Below are 22,273 nucleotides of genomic sequence, written 5' to 3'. Positions count from 1 at the left end.
GTACAATGTATTTTACCATTGCTCTCCCAAAACATTTTTTTTTGCCTGCCCACATGTTGTAAAGACTTCCAAACACCCAAACTGACTTAAACCAGAAAGTGCCCTAACAAGAGCCAATGAAATACAACAACCCTCCAGACAAAGTGGGCTGTGATTGTTCAAAATCCCGATCCCTGTGCCTTCCTGCTAGCCACCGCTGGTTGATGGCCTTAGTGCTGGCACGCAGTTTGCGCAGACGCAGTTGTTGCAGCCTCCGCTGCAGGGCTTTGGGGAGCTTGCCTCCCTTGGATGGGATCTCCTTCAGCCTCTGCTTGGGGGGGGTTTGTGAGGCGGAAGTCACAGATGGTGGGGTAGTGGTTGTACATCACACGGCAGGTATGTGTGGAAGTGTTATAGCCCTCGGCACTCACCGTGACCTCGTACTCACCCGGGTTCAGCAGGCGCCAGTAGTCCCCGTCAGGTACTACAGTAGGGGCAGGACACAAAATGGCTACTGGTAAGTGGTTGACTTCTTTGGCCTACTAATTTCATAACATATTCCTGGAGTGCCATCTAGGGGCAATTTGACAGCATAATTTATAGGTTTTCTTGTATCATTTACTGACATAAAAAAATTTGCATGTGAGGAGGGAGAGAGCCCATCTGATCTAATATGGTGGTCTATGGCATCCACGTTCTATTATAGCATCCTCAATGCCAGCCTCTGTGTATTTGTCTCTGATTACACCCTTGCGTCCTCTATGGACCTTCAATACCAAACAAAAATATAGAGTTAGGATCAACCGTAACATCGTGTTGTGTTTACCTGCACTAGACACTATTGATGGACGAACCTGCTCCATGTAGACCTGTAAAGACTCTTTGTTGTTCTCCCACTTGATGGGCAGCTCACTGGCATGAGGGAACTTATCACAGGACAACTCCACTGTTACAGTGGACAGCTCCACAGTTACACACTAACACGAGAGAAGAAGCTGTGGTGATGGCTCTTTATCAGCTCTGTGCACTCTATCCAGTCATACACTCTTAGAGAAAAGGGTTCCAAAAGGGTTCTTGCGGTGTCCCCATAGGAGGACCCTTTTAGGTTCCAGGTTGAACACTTTTGGATTCCATGTAGAACCCTCTGTGAAAAGGGTTCTACACGGATCCCAAAAGGGTTCTTCTTTCTACCTGGAACCAAAAGGGTTCTATCTCGAACCAAAAAGGGTTGTCGTGTCTGTGACTGTCATTAAATGTGAAGACTGTTATTTTATCAAATCAATTCTCTATGTGTAATTATTATTACGTGATTAAACTAATCATGTAAACTTTAATAATAACTAGGAAGTCGGGGCACCACTGGAAAATGTTTATAGTCTCTATTTCCCGAATTGACTCTTCAGATATTTTCATATCTTATCGATAAGTAATTCTCATTAATGTATTGTACCTCATTAGTTCTCTTTACTGAATGTCACAAACCCTTGGATATCTGCATGCCTAAATGATGAATCAGCGATCTACAAATTGGCTTAATTATTTATTTACTAACTATCTAAATAGTCACAGAAATACATAATCACACACACAATTAGTTATACAAGGGTTACTACATGATACAAAGACAAAGTCCCCAGCGGACGATATGACGGCTTGGTAGACAAAGGAAAGGGGATGTGGACCGCTCAAGAGCGGGAAACTCATAGCTGATAACTACACTCATAGATATTGCTACTACCTTACATGAACAACTGCTCATTTGAAAATAAATTGCAATTTACATATTTACTGGTGTATGTCTTGCTGTCTCTCTCTATGGTCACCGGTCCGTCTGCTGGAGAGTCAATCGACAGAAAGTCTCTGGTTGTGTTCATAATGGTATGTCAGGCGTACCCATGGTTGTCGCATAGGATGGATATTTCGGTGGTGTCTGTATTCTTGTCCTAGGCTTCGTACATTTCCATCTGCAGACTGGTAGTTCGACGGCCTAGGATTTCTTACTTCTTGAATTGAGTTGATAGTCTCAGAATTTAACCATTTCCAGCTGTGTAGCTAGTGCTCCACGCTGTATGGTCCTATCCTTTGGTAGAGTTGTAGTGCCTAACCATTTCAACAGGTAGTGTCATCTCCATATTTTCTGGTCTGATGGCCTATAGAATTGTAGCAATTCCAATGTGGGGAATCCATCCCGGCGTTCTCTGACTTAATGTAAATTTTGTAGGAAGTGGTTTTATACTCTGTGGAAGAAGGGGCGGTTCTATGATGCCTAATGTGATGTTTGGGCTCACAGGGGTGTGGTCACTGACTAGTTAAACGTTATATGAAAATCCATACTCTCATTTAGAAGGTTCACATTACATCTTTTCACAAAAAGTGTCATGTTTAATCACATATGTTTCACAATATTTATATGTAAACCTGACAGCTGGGAAATGTACACTTTTAGAGATACAGTTATGTGCGTTTCCTGTCCTTCATGAGATCATCAAATGAAACACACTCGACATGACTGTCCCTTAAGTGTCCACGGACCATTCCCACATTCCCAAAAATATAAATATTGTTTAATTATTCAACTTTTGATATCCAAGGGTCACTCTGTGTTCCACAGTTTACATTCCAATCTCGAACACACCAGAGTACAGAGGCAGCGTATTTTATGACCCCCCATAAAACAGCAGACTTCCTGCTTTCCCCCTCTACGAGAGAGAGCACACTGTAGAGCGGATCCACAGTAACCTGATCTTCCAGATCGTCACAGGAGAATTATGGCAGGGTTCTCCAAATGGTTCTCCCATGGGGACAGCCAAAGAACCCTTTTAGGTTCTAGATAGCAGCCAGAATCTCCAGACAGCAGATCTGCCCTTTACGCAGTGCCTCCGACTTGTTTACCTAAAACAACACGTCCCCAATGTTATGTTGGAATAACCCTTGGCCCTAAGCCCTTTATGGAGTGGCCACTTGCTGATGTTTTTTATAGTGTCAATCACTCGAGTCTGCCGCTTTTTTTTGGCAAGATTAGAATTGATACGATCAGAGTGAACTTGTATCCAAACTGCATCTTGTTAATATTCCATAACCCATTTGTGAGCATCTTGTGTCTCCCGTGACAGTTCTTTTGAAACACTGCCAGACAGACTCACACTCTGGTAATAGATCATGAGAAAGTTGTATAAAGCTAAACAGCAACGAAGCACACACGTCTCCACTCGCCAGTGACTTGATAAGCTGATTGTAGCCTGGCTGCTCAATGTGCCTGCTAGCTACTATTTGCTAGCTTCATTAACCTTTTGTGACTAGGAGGCAGTATTTTCATTTTTGGAAAAATAACGTTCCCGTAGTAAACGGGATATTTTGTCAGGACAAGATGCTAGAATATGCATATCATTGACAGCTTAGGATAGAAAACACTCTAAAGTTTCCGAAACTGTAAAAATATTGTCTGTGAGTATAACAGAACTGATATTGCAGGCGAAAGCCTGAGATAAATCCAATCCGGAAGTGCCTCATGTTTTGAAAGTGCTGCATTCCAATGCGTCCCTATTGAGCAGTGAATGGGCTATCAACCAGATTTTTCTCCGTATTCCCCAAGGTGTCTACAGCATTGTGACCGTAGTTTTACGCATTTATGTTGAAGAATACCCGTAAGCGGCTACATTGCGCAACTGGTCACCTGATGGCTCCCAGAGTGATTCTCGCGTAAAATACAGAGGTAGCCATTATTCCAATCGGTCCTACTGAAAAACCATATCCCGGTGGATATATTATCGAATATATATTTGAAAAACACCTGGAGGATTGATAATAAACAACATTTGCCATGTTTCTGTCGATATTATGGAGCTAATTTGGAATATTTTTCGACGTTTTCGTGATAAACTTACACAATTGCTTGTCTAGCTTTGGCTGTAAAGCATATTTTTCAAATCTGAGATGACAGGGTGATTAACAAAAGGCTAAGTAAGCTGTGTCTCAATATATTTCACTTGTGATTTTCATGAATAGGAATATTTTCTAGGAATATTTTTGTCCGTTGCGTTATGATAATTAGTGTCAGTCGATGATTATGCTCCCTCATGCGGGATGGGGAGTCATCAGAGGTTTTAACAAACACATAGTTGGAATTTAGCTAATTAACAAGTTATTTTGGGCACTGACAAACAGTGTGTAGCTCGTGCTTTATTTACGATAGTTTATTTACGATAGTTTATTTACGATAGTTTATTTACGATAGCTTGCAGATGATGACGTTGTAGACATGTTATTTTTCTCAGAAATCAGTTCTGAGCATGCAGCCAGACCAAACAATTTACCTAGTAATAAAATTGCGCGACAAAGACCTCGGCAAAAACGTCTAAATTAATTACAGATTTCTTAATTTATCTTAGATTAATTCAGACTAGTGGCTATGTTGTTGCTACAGTGACTCAGGAGGGACAAATATCAAAACCAGCCAAGGTACGATATGCAAACATAACACACCCACATCAAACCACACTCTTAAGATAACTATTGTTTAGCTTCAGTCATGGCTGCTAGCATTTCTTAATGAGTTAAACTCAAAACGAGGTCAAATCAGGAAGTACAGTCGTCCTTTAAGCCTTGTGTTACAGAAAAACATTAGGGATTACATAGGAAGGAACCCACAAAAAAGAAACAAGGAACATTTCTCTCACTATGAACCCACTGTCTGTGAGTTCACATTATTAATACTGGAACATGACATGGAGAGACAGTCATTTACCAGTGGAACATTAATCTTGTAACTACCCATCCCGGATCTGGGAGAATTGTCATCAACTGACACTAAGTAGCATAACGCAACGGACAAAAAATCTTACTAGAAAATATTCATATTCATGAAATCACAAGTGAAATATATTCAAACACAGCTTAGCCTTTTGTAAATCACCCTGTAATCTCAGATTCTAGAAAATATGCTTTACCTCCAAAGCAAGACAAGCATTTGTGTAAGTTTATCGATAGCCTAGCATAGCATTATGCCTAGCTAGCAGCAGGCATTCTGGTCATAAAAATCAGAAAAGCAATCAAATTAAATAGATTACCTTTGATGAGCTTCGGATGTTTTCACTCACGAGACTCCCAGTTAGATAGCAAATGTTCCTTTTTTTCCCCCCCAAAAAATTTGTAGCCAAAAATAGCTCCGTTAGTTCTTCACGTTTGGCTGAGAAAATGATCGGAAATTGCGGTCACGACAACGCCGAAAAATATTCCAAATTAGCTCCATAATATCGACAGAAACATGGCAAACGTTGTTTATAATCAATCCTCAAGGTGTTTTTGAAATATCTATTCGATAATATATCAACCGGGACAGAGCTTGGAAAAATGGCTACCTCTGTCTTTTGTGTGAGAAATACACAAAGAGCCATCAGGTGAACACTGACACAATGTTATCGCTCAGGCTCATTTTTCAAAATAAAAGCCTGAAACTATGTCTTGTGATACTAGACACATTAAGGAAGCCATAGAAAAATGAATCTCGTTGATATCCCATTCACTGCTCAATAGGGAAGCATAGGATTATTTAGAAACCGCTGCGTTCCTGATTGGATTTTTCTCATTCTTTTGCCTGCAATATCAGTTATGTTATACTCACAGACAATATCTTTACAGTTTTGGAAACTTTAGAGTGTTTTCTATGCTAAACTGTCAATTATATGCATATTCTATTTTCTGGTCCTGAAAAATAGGCAGTTTACTTTGGGAACGTTATTTCCCCCCCCCCCCCCAAAAAAAAAATACCCCTAGACTCAACAAGTTAAACTACAGTCTGGCTTAACCTCTGCCAAGAGAGTTGGAGATAAACAAATATTTACCGCCAAAACCCATTGAAAGCTTTTTACTCCGTACAAAACAGGCCAAGAATTTCCACTGTTGACATATTAAGAAGACTAGTCACCCTCTATATAATAGGGTTTTCCTCTCTATTCCAGTGTGCAGGCTAACCAGTTCTCCGTCTATGCTGCGGCATTCCTGGCTCTCTCTGTTTCATTATAAGTACTGTAGGTAAGGGGTATTAGCGGTTGCCAGTACTGGCAGACCGATTCAACACTTTAGACCTGTCAGTGTAGACAAGGGTTAACTCCAATCTCTGAGAGCATACAGTACAAAGTACTATAGCAGTGGTACTGTAGATACGTTATGTAGTATTGCCTTAAGATAAAACTTCATAAACTGGAGTAGGTCTATATCTACTTACCCAGCTCATGCTTTCCAGGGCTGTCAGAGATCTCCATGACGTACATCTTGAGGCCCATGTGGCTCTTCCCGATGCTGTAGATACGGGTGATGTCAGGACAGGACTCGGTCACTGACTTCATGAGCTGAGGAGGGACAGAGTTAAATGGTACTGAGCATTATGGTGTTGTCTGGTGGGCAGAAGTCTTTCATTCCTGTGGGACCCCCAGGGCATGCACATTTTTGGGGGACAGATTTCTTTGTTGTTGTTGCACCCACAGGGTCCATCAGGAATGGATTGGATAACACTGCCTTATGATGGTTAAGTGCAGCGGAGGCTGGTTAGGGGAGGATGGCTCATAATAATGGTTAGAATGGAGCAAATGCAATGTCATCAAAGACATGGAAACCATTCTACTAATTCTGCTCCAGTCATTACCACGAGCCTGTTCTCCCCAATTAAGGTGCCACCAACCTCCTGTGGTTAAGTGTGAGAAGAAAGTATGTACAGTAGAGTTGTATTACTTTAAAAATAGATCCAAGTCTTGGATTAGTTTGCAGAGCACATGGGGAGAGTGTGGTGTGTGTGTGGACACAAGAGCCCAGTGTTATATCATAATGGTCAGATTCACCTCAAGCTCTTTACTGAGCGGTGGTGGCAGTGTAGTGAGGAGGGGAAAAGAAGAAGAAAAAAGAATAATATTTGTTTTTCGGTGAGACTGAGGGAGGTAGCTACAACCACAAACCCTCTGCTTCCAGGACAGCTCAGTCAAGCGCCACACAGAGTAGATTGAATGGAAGGGAGGGAGTTTCTTGCTAACTGTTGCATGGATGCCTATGCTCTTAGAAAAAAGGCTTCCAAAAGCGTTCTTCTCCTGTTCCCATAGCATAACACTTTGTGGTTCCATGGAGAACACAATTGTGGAAAGGGTCCTAGATGGACCCAAAAGGGTTCTACCTGGAACCAAAAAGGGTTCTTCAAAGGGTTATCCTATGGGGACAGCCAAAGAACCCTTTAAGGTTTGAGATAGCACCTTTGTAAGGTCCCTACTGCATTTATTTATTTGGAGTGCACAAGATCACAACATTTTAGCCATTGTATGATTTATTTTCTGAGTCACTGTGTAGTTCTAAAATATTGTGAGTCAGTTGTTTAGAATGGTAATATGATTGATTATCTACCTAGAAACTGCCTGGCTCTATTCTTATTGGTCTGAAGTTTGCTAATTGTTAGAGGAAAACAGTAGTTGAGTGGTCGCATTTCACTGCTTAGTTGTTGCCAGATCTTAAAATGCCTGGAAATGTATGTTACTTATCAGCTAACCACATCATATGATATAGCAATCTGTCAGTCAATGACACAGTCGATGATGTGGCACAAAATGCAACCGATGGTTGATGCATGCAAAGTCTAAGCAGTGGAACGCAACAGATATATGGCTGTGAATATGGTCAGTTCAAATCAAATGTATTTATATAGCCCTTCATACATCAGCTGATATCTCATAGTGCTGTACAGAAACCCAGCCTTAACCCCAAACAGCAAGCAATGCAGGTGTAGAAGCACGGTGGCTAGGAAAAGCTCCCTAGAAAGGCCAAAACCTAGGAAGAAACCTAGAGAGGAACCAGGCTATGTGGGGTGGCCAGTCCTCTTCTGGCTGTGCCGGGTGGAGATTATAACAGAACATGGCCAAGATGTTCAAATGTTCATAAATGACCAGCATGGTCCAATAATAATAAGGCAGAACAGTTGAAACTGGAGCGTGGTGCGTGGGGCTGCCACAGGGCCCACCAGGCTGGGGAGACATACAGGAGGCTTGGTTCTTTGCGGATGCACCGGATACACTGGGCCGTGGAGGCGCACTGGGGGTTTTGAGTGCAGAGCCTGCACAACCCGCCCTGGCTGGATGGTTATCTTCGCCCTGCAAATGCGGGGCGCTGGCACAGGATGCACTGGGCTGTGCAGACGCACCAGAGACACAGTTCGCAGAGCATACCCGAACCATACCCGGCCAAAACATAGAAATACAAAAACATAGAAAACAGAACATAGAATGCCCACCCAAATCACACCCTAACCAAACCAAATAGAGACATAAAAGACTCTCTAAGGTCAGGGCGTGACACTCACCTCGAATTAGACAAAAAAATTCAACAACAAGCAGGATGATATACTCCAAAACACCCCACAGGGCAGGCATACCAATTATTCGCAAAAGGAAGCGACGCAGACAACGAAGAGCCGGATGTCTCGTCCAGATCCGCAGAAAGCAAGTGGGAAAGCTGTCATTGTCGTCAATATTACTTGCCAACGTGCAATCATTGTACAATAAACTAGACGAGGTACGATCACAAATATCCTACCAACGGGACATCAAAAACTGTAATATCCTATGTTTCACGGAATCGTGGCTGAATGACGACATGGATGTTCAGCTAGCCGGATATACGCTGCACCGGTAGGATAGAACAGCACACTCCGGTAAGAAGAGGGGAGGGGGGGGTGGGTCTGTGCATATTTGTAAACAACAGCTGGTGCATGAAATCTAAGGAAGTCTCTAGCTTTTGCTTGCCTAAAGTAGAGTATATTGTGATAAATTGCAAGTAGTGTGGCCTAGAGAGTTCTCAGCTCTACTTTTCGTGGCTGTTTATTTACCACCACAAACAGATACGGGCACGAAGACCGCACTCAGTCAGCTGTATAAGGAAATAAGCAAACAGGAAACCTTTCACCCAGAGGCGGCACTCCTAGTGGCCAGAGACTTTAATGCAGGGAAACTTAAATCAGTTCTACCAAATCTCTATCAACATGTTAAATGTACAACCAGAGGGAAAAAAAATTCTAGATCACCTGAACTCCACACACAGAGACGCGTACAAAACTCTCCCGCGCCCTCCATTTGGTAAATCCGACCACAACTCTAGCCTCCTGACTCCGGCTTACAAGCAAAAATTAAAGTAGGAAGCACCAGTGACTCGGTCTATAAAAAAGTGGTCAGATGAAGCAGATGCTAAACTACAGGACTGTTTTGCTATCACAGACTGGAACATGTTCTGGGATTCTTCCGATGACATTGAGGAATACACCACATCAGTCACTGGCTTTATCAATAAGTGCATTGAGGACGTCGTCCCCACAGTGACTGTACTTACATACCCCAACCAGAAGCCATGAATTACAGGCAACATTCGTACTGAGCTAAAGGGTAGAGCTGCCGTTTCAAGGTGTGGCACTCTAACCCCGAAGCTTACAAGAAATCCCACTATGCCCTGCGACGTACCATCAAACAGGCAAAGCCTCAATCCAGGGCTAAGATTGAATCATACTCCACCGGCTCCGACGCTCGTCGGATGTGGCAGGGCTTGCAAACTATTACAGACTACAAAGGGAAGCACAGCCGCGAGCTGCCCAGTGACACGAGCCTACCAGACGAGCTAAATCACTTCTATGCTCGCTTCGAGGCAAGCAGCACTGAGGCATGCATGAGAGCATCAGCTGTTCCGGACGACTGTGTGATCACGCTCTCCGTAGCCGGCGTGAGTAAGACCTTTAAACAGGTCAACATACACAAGGTTGTGGGGCCAGACGGATTACCAGGACGTGTGCTCCGGGCATGTGCTGACACACTGGCAGGTGTCTTCACTGACATTTTCAACATGTCCCTGATTGAGTTTGTAATACCAACATGTTTCAAACAGACCACCTTAGTCATGTACCCAAGAACACAAAGGCAACCTGCCTAAATGACGACAGACCCGTGGCACTGATGTCCGTAGCCATGAAGTGATTTGAAAGGCTGGTAATGGCTCACATCAACACCATTATCCCAGAAACCCTAGACCCACTCCAATTTGCATACCGCCCAAACAGATCCACAGATGATGCAATCTCTATTGCACTCCAAACTGCCCTTTCCCACCTGGACAAAAGGAACACCTATGTGAGAATGCTATTCATTGACTACAGCTCAGCGTTCAACACCATAGTACCCTCAAAGCTCATCACTGAGCTAAGGAACCTGGGACTAAACACCTTCCTCTGCAACTGGATCCTGGACTTCCTGACGGGCCTCTCCCAGGTGGTGAGGGTAGGTAGCAAGACATCTGCCACGCTGATCCTCAACACTGGAGCCCCCCAGGGGTGCGTGCGCAGTCCTCTCTTGTACTCCCTGTTCACCCACGACTGCATGGCCGGGCACGATTCCAACACCATCATTAAGTTTGCAAACGACACAACAGTGGTATGCCTGATCACCGACAACGACGAGACAGCCTATAGGGAGGTGGGCAGAGACCTGGTCGGGTGGTGCCAGAATAACAACCTATCCCTCAACGTAACCAAGACTAAAGAGATGATTGTCGACTACAGGAAAAGGATCACCGAGCACGCCCCCATTCTCATCGACGGGGCTATAGTGGAGCAGATTGAGAGCTTCAAGTTCCTTGGTGCCCACATCAACAACAAACTAGAATGGTCCAAACACACCAAGACAGTTGTGAAGAGGGCACGACAAACCTATTCCCCCTCAGGAAACTAAAAAGATTTGGTATGGGTCCTGAGATCCTCAAAAGGTTCGACAGCTGCAACATCGAGAGCATCCTGACTGGTTGCATCACTGCCTGGTATGGCCACTGCTCGGCCTCCGACCGCAAGGCACTGCAGAGGGTAGTGCATACAGCCCAGTACATCACTGGGGCAAAGCTGCCTGCCATCCAGGACCTCTACACTAGGCGGTGCCAGAGGAAAAATTGTCAAAGACCCCAGCCACCCCAGTCATAGACTGTTCTCTCTACTACCGCATGGCAAGTGGTACTGGAGCGCCAAGTCTAGGACAAAAAGGCTTCTCAACAGTTTTTACCCCCAAGCCATAAGACTCCTGAACAGGTAACCAAATGGTTACCCAGACTATTTGCATTGTGCGACCCCCCAACCTCTCTTTTACGCTGCTGCTACTCTGTTTATCTTATATGCATAGTCACTTTAACTATACATTCATGTACATACTACCTCAATTGGCCCGACCAACCAGTGCTCCCGCACATTGGCTAACCGGGCTATCTGCATTATGTCCCACCATCCGCCAACACCTCTTTTTACTGCTACTCTCTGTTCATCATATATGCATAGTCACTTTAACCATACCTACTTGTATATACTACCTCAATAAGCCTGAATAACCGGTGTCTGTATATTACCTTGCTATTCTTATTTTCAAATGTATTTTTACTGTTGTTTTATTTCTTTACTTATACACACATACATACCTTTTTTTCGCACTGTTGGTTAGAGCCTGTAAGTAAGCATTTCACTGTAAGGTCTGTTGTATTCGGCGCACGTGACAAATAAACTTTGATTTCATTGATATTATAAGCTTTAATATGAGGTCCCTAAACTTAACATGAAAGCACATCCTTGTAGCTTTGTGGGATAATATAGTCAAAATGTTTGCCTTGGGGTAAGTTAATCTTGAAACTCCCCATCCCGGATCCGGGATTGTGACCAAGCCTCAGGCTCATTAGCATAACGCAACGTTAACGATTTCTGAAAATCGCAAATAAAATTAAAATAATGCGTTTGCTCTCAAGCTTAGCCTTTTCTTAACAACACTGTCATCTCAGATTTTCAAAATATGCTTTTGAACCATAGAAATTGACTAATTTGTGTAAGAGTATGCAAAGCTAGCATAGCATTTTGTGTAGCATGTAGCACGCAACATTTTCACAAAAGCCAGATAACCAAATAAATAAAATCATTTACCTTTGAAGAGCTTCTGATGTTTTCAATGAGGAGACTCCCAGCCACATACCAAATGCGCAGTGTTTCCTGAAAGCGTCTGTGTGTAGGAGAAATCGTTCCGTTTTCTACATTGCGCCTGGCTACCGAAACGAACCGAAAATGCAGTCACCTACAACGTGAAACTTTTTCCGGATTAACTACATAATATCGACCGAAACATGGCAAACGTTGTTTGGAATCAATCCTCAAGGTGTTTTTTCACATATCTCTTCATTGACATGCAGTTCTTGGAAGCTTGCTTCTCTCTCTGTGCCCCATGGAAAAATACTGGCAGGTGACTTTTGCACACCAATTTCGGCGCAGGACACCGGGCGGACACGTGGTAAATGTGGTCTCTTATGGTCAATCTTCCAACGATCTGCCTACAAATACGTCACAATGCTGCAGACACCTTGGGGAAACGACAGAAAGGGCAGACTCATTCCTCTTGCGTTCACAGCCATATAAGGAGATCATGAAAGACAGAGCCTCAAAAATCCTTGTCATTTCCTGGATGCCAAGTCATCTTGGTTTTGCCTGAAGCTCACGTTAAAGGGCACGCACAGAGAAGATATTTGTATTTCTGGACACGTCAGAGTGTTTTCTTTCGAACAGTAGCAATTATATGCATAGTCGAGCATCTTTTTGTGACAAAATATCTTGTTTAAAACGGGAACGTTTTTCTTCCAAAAATGAAATAGCGCCACCATAAGTGTAAGAGGTTAAGCCAATAGCCATGAGGTAAATTGAGCCAATGTTTCAGCCAATGGCAAGTTGAGCAAATTGAAATGTTTTCTTCCCAGTGGGATATGAGGTAACATCAAGGCCTGGCCTATGTTAAAAGTGTAAAACAAATCAAATCAAAGTGTATTGGTCATGTACACAGATTTGCAGATGTTATTGCAGGTGCTTATGTTTCTCGCAACAGCATAGTAATAATATCCTAGCAATACAAAACAATATGCACATAATCAAGAAAGTAAAAAGAAAGTAATTAATAAATATAGGAATGAACAATGTCAGAGTTCGGAAAACACTGAGTGTACAAAACAAGACTTAATCACTGCAGAGCTTAATTCATTTAAATAAAAAATATGTTTTATGAAAAATGTATAAATTTGTATTTACTTAAAAAACTGAGTGCACAAATCATTAGGAACATCTGCTCTTTCCATGACAAAGTGACCATCCAGGTGAAAGCTATGATTCCTTATTGATGTCACCTGTTAAATCCACTTCAACCAGTGTAGATTAAGGGGACGAGACAGGATAAAGAAGGATTTTTAAGCCTTGAGACAATTGAGCTATGGATTGTGTATGTGTGCTATTCCAAGGGTGAATGGGCAAGACAAGAAATGTAAGTGCCTTAGAATGGAGTATAGTAGTAGGTGCCAGGCACACCAGGTGCTGTTTTTTTCATGCTCAAAAGTTTCCTATGTGTATCAAGAACGGTCCATCGCCCAATGGACATGGAGCCAACTTGACCCAACTGTGGGAAGCATTGTCAACATGGGCCCGCATCCCTGTGGAATGCATTTGACACCTTACAGAGTCCATGCTCTGACAAACTGAGGCTGTTCTGAAGGAAAAATAGAGTGCAACTCAACATTAGGAAGGTGTTCCTAATGTTTTGTACACTCAGTGTACATCTCTCTGCCAGTCACATTTCCCCTCTGCACCTTTGCCAAACCAGTGCCACAGACTGGTAATTAGATGGTGCAATCTGCCACAGTGTGCCCATGGAGAGTAGGCTGGGTTAGCACAGTTGGCACAGTTGGCAAGTTTGACACAGTTGGCAAGGTTGGCACAGTGGAGTCAGCTTTGGCCAGGGCACATTTTCCAAAAGAACCACTGACAGGGCCATGATCAGCTTGCCAATAGCCACAGTCTCCATTACAGTGTAAATAGGCCAGCGGCAGTGGAATGTCATTGGTCAATGATGTCAGAGCATGGTAGATATAATACCTCACTGGACCACATAATGACACACAACTTGACAACTGGATCATGAGGAACTGAATAGAAAGATATTCAAGAGATTAAAATGTGTGGAATATCCAAATGTTGCAGTAAAAGTAATGGAAAGAAGGCAATAGATTATGGTTACTACATATCATATTTTAATATATTGTATTGAATCAACTCACCACCTCTTTAGTCCCATTCATAGCTGTCTTCCAGGCCAGGGTATCATTACTGAACAGCACCTATGGTGAGTGAGAAATCCCAACTGTTAGGAAAGACCGGGGCAACTCTTCAGCGATGTCCATGCAACATTTACAATATATATAAATCTATGCAATGGCTAAATCACTGCACAGTGAGTGCAACTTTGTGATTAGTTGAATCAGAAGTGTTAGTGCTGGGGTGGAACAAAAACCTGCACTGACCTCCAGATTGAGCTGCGTCCGTGCAGGATGACCCCGGTGAAGCGTGTGGGTCGACGGGCGTCCACCTCCAGCCATTGTTTCTTATCCTCATACAGGGCACACCACGCCCCATTGTAGATGTCCCCATCCTCAACGCCCAGGCAGGCAGGCAGTGTGTCCTTCACTCTCAGAGACTCCAGCCCCAGAGGAGGGCACTCTGACAGACATGGAGAATGAGATTGTCATATGGTGAAAGAGGGAAACATTATTGACCACCAGAGAAGGAGTGGGAACCAATGGTTACTTATGCATCTGTTATATTTGAATTTGATGCCTTTACATGGGTATTGAGAGAGTGCAATTCTACAAGGCTTATATGAGCATGATAGGCAATAATAGGGAAAGTGAGGAAGCGAGAGGGAGAGCAGCAGGGTTCACAAGAAAGAGAGCGTAAGAGCGAGAAAAAGAGAGAGACTTCCTCAGTTTTTACTGCGTTTCCATGAGAGGAGCAGACAGGGGCTCATTGTCTGAGGAGTTGAGCCTGGTTGACTGGCCCTCTAAACACCAGTTCCTGTGTCACTGCCGGCAGTGGTCTCTCTTAAAAGCCTAATACCATTTTGCCTTAGAGGCCTGCTGGATCTCTCCACTGGGTTCATTGTGAGGAAAGCGCTGCACTGCTCCAAGACTTAATTGTTTAAAACTACTGTTGATAGCAGCCTAGCCTGTGGTGTCCCATGCCATGTAGCCAAGTTATCTACTGAACTAGTGAATTGATTCCAAATATATTGAACCCATGTCAACAATGCTTTCATTAGAGAGAGAGAGATAGAGAGAGGGAGAGAGAGAGAGAGAGAGAGAGAGAGAGAGAGAGAGAGAGAGAGAGAGAGAGAGAGAGCGAGAGAGAGATGGGTAGGAAATACTACAGAAGAATAGGTCAGTCACTGGAGAACAGGTGCAAGCACAACAACTATTTAAGCCAGGGAACATTTTTGTTTTTGCTCTACCACCACTAGTACTGTAACTATGTGCCATCAAGCAATGCTGTGAATGTCAGATGTCGATCATGTTGCATTTCCAACATGGAACGAAAATGAACACTGCGTTTAGCACAGCAGGGAAATAGAGATCTCAATAATGCTATTAGGGCCACGCCACTGGGTGAACCTCATTCGTATACTGTATATGTATACATGTATTCTCCCATACATACGTCCCACTGGCTTCACTAGCAGCGAAGGGCGCCTACTGGCCTTGCGCTTCTTTGGCAGGACGTTGGGTTTCTTGATTTTCTTTCATATCTTTTTATGCGTCTTTACTACCTTATCACCCCTGGTGAACCGCTTAGCTACAAAAGGCAAACCATCTCATGAACAACTACGAACATTGTGAAATGTGAAAGTATGACGTCCGTAATTAGGACTATACAACACATTCACTGGCTATGCAGAACTGTGGTGACTTGGTACTGAATGGAGTTAGCAGACACAGCCGGTTTCCATCACCACCTGATAACCCCGGCTAAACACTTCACCACACAGAGGTGGGAATGTAGAACCAACCCCCTGGACTTGGTTTTCAAGACCACAGCGATGCAGAATGGACATACCAACCACCCTGTCAGTCATGTTTTCCCTGCATTGTGATCCACACTATTGTCATTTATCATGTCAGTTTTCAATGTGTGTTTTCTGAGTTGTTTGTCAAATAACCTGATGGACAGTATTCATAGTATACATGTTTTCCATGTAAGAACTGAAAGATAAAGATTGAGGTGCTTTTTAACCAATAGGGCTGTGCCATTTTCCAGTCATATCACAATTTTATAAAGACACGTGAGATCATTAACAATGTCGGCAAATATATATAATGTACAATGTATAGGCCTATAATAACACGTTAATACTTTAGTATGCATTATATTGATATAACAATTATTTCAGCAGTTGACCTGCATTTTACATCAGCAAATACATTTGAATGCTCACCTAATTCTAGTGTGTTCATCATCAGGTTCTTTGTTCCATACTATTTTTTCCCCTTTCCTGTCGTTACCCTCATTTAAAACTTCAATGTTGAAGCTATAGTTAGCGGTGGTGGCCGTTTTGGGTGGTCTAGTAGTGGTAGTCCGTACCTTGGGCTTTGCTGTAATTGTAGATGTCAACCTTACCGGTGGTGCCGTTTTGGGTGGTCTAGTAGTGGTAGTCCGTACCTTGGGCTTTGCTGTAATTGTAGATGTCAACCTTACCGGTGGTGCTATTATTGCTAGGGGTAGTATTTGGTTTAGTTGTAGAATCTCGTTTCTCGGCAGCAGATGTAGTTTTATTATAATCCAAAGTAGACCTCACTGTAGTTGTTGATCCACATATCAAAACGATACAACTAAAGCAAAGCACCGGGCTTGTACCATAACTGTCCCTTCAGACATTGCTGGTGAATATTGACCGTTTAAACGTCCGCCACTCCACATGAAAGTCCACTCATAGATGTACATAATATACGGTCCCCTCCGCAATCTGCTGTGCATGCTGCAGTGACAGGACCACTGCCGATAATATTCTGTGTCCAGAACGTTTACGACAACGTCACATTAAGAGCCCATGTTTGACAGTTTAAAAAAGTTACACCTTTTTGACAAGTTACACTTTTTCACAAGGCTGTGGAGTATTATTAAACGCAAAACAATTATATATTTCATAAACAATTACAGCCTATTTATATGAGTTTTTCTTCTCTCTAGTTATTCGCAAAACAATGATGGTGTTCACAATGAGACATCTATATCATACGATCAAGCTTCTAATTTGATAGAAGAAAAAGCAGAAGCTTCTCCACTAATATTAGACAGCCAAAGATTGGTGGGGATGCGCTTCTGTCTAGTGACCATAGTTGAGTATTACAACGATAAAAGTTACAGAATAATGTGCAGTTTGAATGTAGAAGATAAATCATTTCTAAACCCTATGATTGAAAGTTAATGAAGACGTAATGTTAATGACATTATTCTATAAAAGTTTAACGAAAATAATGACAATAATTGATGACGTTTGCGTTCATTGTCTATATGTTTTTTTCAAGACAGAGCTGAAACAAATGGAAAATGTATCAAAAGCAATGTTGCATTCCTCAGCAAGTAGCCTATAGGACATTCAAAAAAGGCTAAATAAAAGCAGGCTTACTGTCTTACTTTTTATTTAACTGTCAAATTGTATATGGAAACCATATGGATTGTTTATCTTAGCTTTATCTCCGTATCATTAACATTGTAGGGCCAGTGGACTTTGATGCAAATGGTTATTCTGTAAACGGGATAATAAGTAGTAGGGAAGATACACACACTAGATGGCGCCAGTGACCAGAGTTTGAGCTGAAGATCTGAGGGCCAAAGTAGGGACCAAATATATATATTTTTTGCTTTTGTTGAGTATGAACCTTTCAAGTGTCTTGTCGACTTAATGGATTATAGTCATGATAAGTAAGCCACATCAGCTTTGATAGTTCAATTTATCTCAGTATTTTTTGTGGAATATAACATAAGTTCATCATCTTACATAATTGTCATCACGTCAGACAGACAATGTGCAAAAGTATACTTTTTTGATAAATACACAGGGAGAAAATAATGAATAGAAAATTGCAATAGTATGACAGGCATATAGGAAGTAGCCTTTATGTTTTTACTTCTTCGTGGACTTACCATTCAACTGCAGTAGCTATTACTTGATTGTCCTCTTTTTATTTGATTTCCTTCCGCTGTCCTTCAAGGAATTATAAATGGATGTTTCTGCATTATTCATTGAAGATTTGTTTTGACAATGTTGAGCAAACACTTGAGCAGAGTTTCCGGTTCCTTCTAAGTTATACATGCTTTTCAAATGAGTCACCTTGCACGTTTTCCAGTGTACACTTCATTCAGGCTCCACCCCACCGACTCTATTCTGGGGGGAATGAAATCTCACATGCAGGTGTTTGGAGCTCTGTTCGTTGGATCCTGTCCCCAATATCCTCCTGTGTCTTTTTAGCCCTTGTGTAATGGTGTTTAAGCCTGTACTGTGAAGCATAGGACACAGTCAATGATATTAGAGCATGCCCGGGGACAGCAAATAACAGAAGTATTCAATGCTGCTTCATTTTTGACTTGACCAAATATGGTAGTTTAATTATTTTTTTTTGTAATTTGCAACTTTAACTTTTTTCATGTTTATTTCATAGAAACACATAAGCACATGTATGTGCACAGTTCAGCACACCGGTGCCAAATAAGAGTAACTGACTAGTTCTCAAGCTAGTCAACAACAAATAGGCCTGGTGTCAATAAAATCACCCTGATGTGATCTGATGACAGATGTACTGTACGTCTAGTATCTTATCCCCGACTTCATTGGTATTTGAACATTGCAGAATATTGTGTTTTATTGTTGGGATAACAGAGGCAATGTAAACCACAGACCAATCTGTGAGATCCGGAGGTTTTGTACATGTGTAACAGAAAGAGGCATGAAGCACCTGGTGTTATGGCTCCCAGTGGGCCTATTGAACATAATAGTTGTTTTGAATGTAGCACCATCATTTCAATTGCTAATTATAATCGGATCTAACAAATCAATCAATAAAACATGATCTTCCTGCCTTTCATTTCTTACTGCACAAAAGTTTTGCTGTTGTAAATCTAAGTGTTGGTAGGCTATTTGTTAATGCTAACTGAAGGTTAGTTTTCCTATGGATGTTGTTTTTTCTCAGACTCTTCAAGTATGCCGTTGAAGACATTTGGCTTTAACATGTAGGAGTCTGTCATGAAACTATCAGTATGATAAAAAAACTAGACAGACACAGTCAATTGGGGCTAAGAAGTTGTAATTCTCCCTTACATATCCCCTACATTTTCCATACATATGTAACATATAGATTTGTTACAGTGACTTAACAAAAACAAATGTGTGAACACGAACCAACCCATTTCAACAAAGCAAATTCAGAACTTTGTAGTGACTTCCCTATTTCATCACTTTTATGGAAGAATGTTTAGTTTTTGCCTATCATTGAACATACATTATATGTATGTCAGATATTTGTGTTATAACTAACTATCCAAGATTTCACTGATTCAATATATCACATTTACAGTAAACAGTGGAGTAGAGATGGTTTATCGCTCAACTGCTGTCAGTGCAATAATGGTCAGAGAGACGTGTGTATGTGTGTGTGTGTGTGTGTGTGTGTGTGTGTGTGTGTGTGTGTGTGTGTGTGTGTGTGTGTGTGTGTGTCTTTCTGGGATCATGGGTGGACATGTGTGAGCGGGAGTGAACGTGTGTGTGTGTGTGTGTGTGTGTGTGTGTGTGTGTGTGTGTGTGTGTGTGTGTGTGTGTGTGTGTGTGTGTGTGTGTGGGTGTGTGTGTGTGTGTGTGTGTGTGTGGGTGTGTGAGTGTGTGTGCTGATTTAAACCAGGTGAGAGAGCTGCATACTGCCCTCTTAAAGACCTTATTACCCCAGGGTTCCCGGTTTCACTGCACCTTGTGTGATACATGTGTATCTTTCACAATCAGCGAAAGGAGAGATTTAGTGTAAATGGTCTCCATTTGGCAGAGCACTCTCATTTCTCAGTGGAGAGGAACTAAAATAAACTCCAATTACCCAGAAGGACCAGGTGAACGTACTGCAGATAAAATAGAGCGCCTTTCGATTCCTTTCAGGAACATGACAGGGAATTGACTGCAATACTACACCCACAACAGAGACAGGTAAAACGCTTATTCCTTCATGGCCCAGCATAAATTGTGTGCTACATTTGTTACGCTGAAGACTAAAGTATGAGTAAGGAAAACAGATAAAAAAATGACTAATGAATATCACAACTTTCACATCATAATAGTTTAACAATACTTGGACTATAGGACAACTGTGTCATGAGTATGATACACAGGGGCAAATAATAACTGTTACATTGATTCATAGAGAGAAAAGGACAATTTTACTGTTTGCTGAAATTAGTTGATATAAAGATTTGTTGCCGAATAATAGCTGAATATTAGTAAGATTCAGATCAGAAGACAAAATAAATAGTTATGATAATCTTCCCAAAGGCTATTTCATTTGGAATTGAATCTTACTTAACTCTATGTGCCTCATTTGTTAGTGCAGTGGATTAGCCACTTTTTGTTGTTCTAGCTCAAGGCACTGTGCATATTACAGATATCATTTATAATGCATTAAATGTAGAAATGCAGAATTGAATAATTTGTCAACATTTATCAACATGGGTTTTTCAATATTTAATTGTGTTTTTAGTTACTGTGCAAATTACTATTACAAAGACCAATAAAATATTAAAATATTAAGATATACATGGTGTCTTGCAATGTAATATTCTATTCATAGCTTGATACACAGTGGGGCAGTATTTCCCCCTTGATAATAAAACCTATTATGCTTTTGCAACTATTTCTTAATATTACTGTATTAAATGCTTGCATACAGAATAGTTTAAAACAATGGAACATCGGGCATGGAAGAAACCGTCTACTCTGCAATAATTGTTTAGATGTTGGGGGGTGTCCTAAGAACAATGGTCTGGATCAATGTAAATCATTTTCATACTTATTGGGGCCTAGATTTGTTTTGGTGGCATACTCGTACTTCAAATCCTTCTTGACCACACAGTACAACTACTGCTTCGAATAGTGTTGAAGTTCAGATACAAAAAATACAATATTTATTTGCGTGGGGAAAAGAGCAACAGAACACTGACTTCAAACTTTTTTCAAACTTCCCTTAAATTCGGAATATAAAAAAGAGGACCCAAAGTCCCTTGACGGTCCCTCTATGAACAATACATGTGGAAGTCTGATACAATATTGATGGCCTTCGCTATCTCCTGGCGACCTCCGTTTGGTCCCTCTCATGTTTTATCAAATATGTATGAAGCGCGTCCTCTTTCCCTCAGCCACCTCCCTGAGATCCCATTATGCATGTGTAATGTTCTGCGGAGTAAGGTCGGAGCCCAGACTGAGACAGATCGGCAGGAAGAGTGAAGGATGATGGGAGAAATGGGCGGTATAGTCACTCCTGGGGAAAGACCTGCTCAGAATATGGTATTTAGTGCTAATTTCTAATCATATGGCATTTTTTCCCTGATTTAGTTTGAGCACATTCCCTCACCGCAAACCACATGATCTCTCCATATTCCTTTCTATTGCACCCTGAGGAACCCTCTTTTGGTGCTCCACCACTTTCCGCTTGGACTTTCCCTCTCCTGTTGTTTTTTATTGATCACCGTTTCTAATATGTCACCTCCTTTCTACTTCTCTCTTCCCCTCCTACCTCTTCAGCGCTCTCTTTCACCTGTGCTTCACTTAATCCGATCGTTTGTCACTGTTAGTGATATGCGCCACCTCCCTCCCTCTCCTGTCTCGTTCTCCCTCTCTCTTTCCCCCTCCCTGGGTTCTCTCTCTTCCCCTCTCTCATTAACACCCTGCCCTGATAGATGTAGAGGGGAGCCCGCCACTCGCCAGGTCTCCCCCTCTCCCCCCTGCCAGCTCCACCTGGGAACTCCTCACCTCAAGAGGTGAACCTGTCCGAATTCCCCTTAGGCCCATGCCATCTGCCATCTCTCTCCTCAACCGCTGGGGCCTGGTGACTGGTAACACTCACCACAGCTGGGGAGAGGAGATGACGAGAGGAGATGCTGCTGCTGCTGAGGTATAGCTGAAAGACTGGAGCAGGGAGTTACTGCTCAACTTAGATGCAAATAAGATGGAAGGGCTGAATAGTGATTAAAGTGTGCCAGGACATTGCTAGTGGAAATCTGTCTTTTTCCTATCCGTAGGCCTACGCAATTTATAACTATATTACAACTACTAATATTATTACTACTAATATTACCACTAGGCCTAATTCTACTACTTCTACTACTAATAATATTGGCAATAATGATAACTAAAAAAACATTATATTC

The 22,273-nt window shown here is 42.1% G+C and overlaps 1 protein-coding gene across 1 annotated transcript; it reads right to left on the bottom strand.

Annotated features, from left to right (window-relative positions):
• Positions 1 to 1,506: 1,506 nt before the first annotated feature.
• On the bottom strand, positions 1,507 to 17,106 carry LOC135526433 (probable carboxypeptidase X1). Its single transcript, XM_064954804.1, has 5 exons — positions 16,311 to 17,106; positions 14,347 to 14,542; positions 14,104 to 14,163; positions 6,203 to 6,326; positions 1,507 to 2,871 (listed from the first exon to the last, which is right to left on the bottom strand). Exons 2-5 carry the CDS (start codon positions 14,419 to 14,421, stop codon positions 2,846 to 2,848), a joined length of 285 nt encoding a protein of 94 aa, XP_064810876.1. The 5' UTR covers positions 14,422 to 14,542; positions 16,311 to 17,106; the 3' UTR covers positions 1,507 to 2,845.
• Between the last annotated feature and the right edge of the window lie 5,167 nt (positions 17,107 to 22,273).

The sequence above is a fragment of the Oncorhynchus masou genome, chromosome 32, assembly GCF_036934945.1.
Source record: "Oncorhynchus masou masou isolate Uvic2021 chromosome 32, UVic_Omas_1.1, whole genome shotgun sequence".
Lineage (NCBI taxonomy): Eukaryota > Metazoa > Chordata > Actinopteri > Salmoniformes > Salmonidae > Oncorhynchus > Oncorhynchus masou.
Note: the sequence above shows the minus strand (reverse complement) of the source record. Positions and strands in the feature narration are given on the sequence as shown.

What these genes read in the sequence shown, in the direction of transcription:
- LOC135526433 (XM_064954804.1), bottom strand. Translation starts at nt 14,421, where the DNA reads ATGGCTGGAGGTGGACGCCCGTCGACCCACACGCTTCACCGGGGTCAT. An exon ending in GGACGCAGCTCAATCTGGAG is followed by an intron (nt 14,164 to 14,346) that starts GTCAGTGCAGGT and finishes CACTCACCATAG; the next exon opens with GTGCTGTTCAGTAATGATAC. An exon ending in CCCTGGAAAGCATGAGCTGG is followed by an intron (nt 2,872 to 6,202) that starts GTAAGTAGATAT and finishes GTGTTGTTTTAG; the next exon opens with GTAAACAAGTCGGAGGCACT.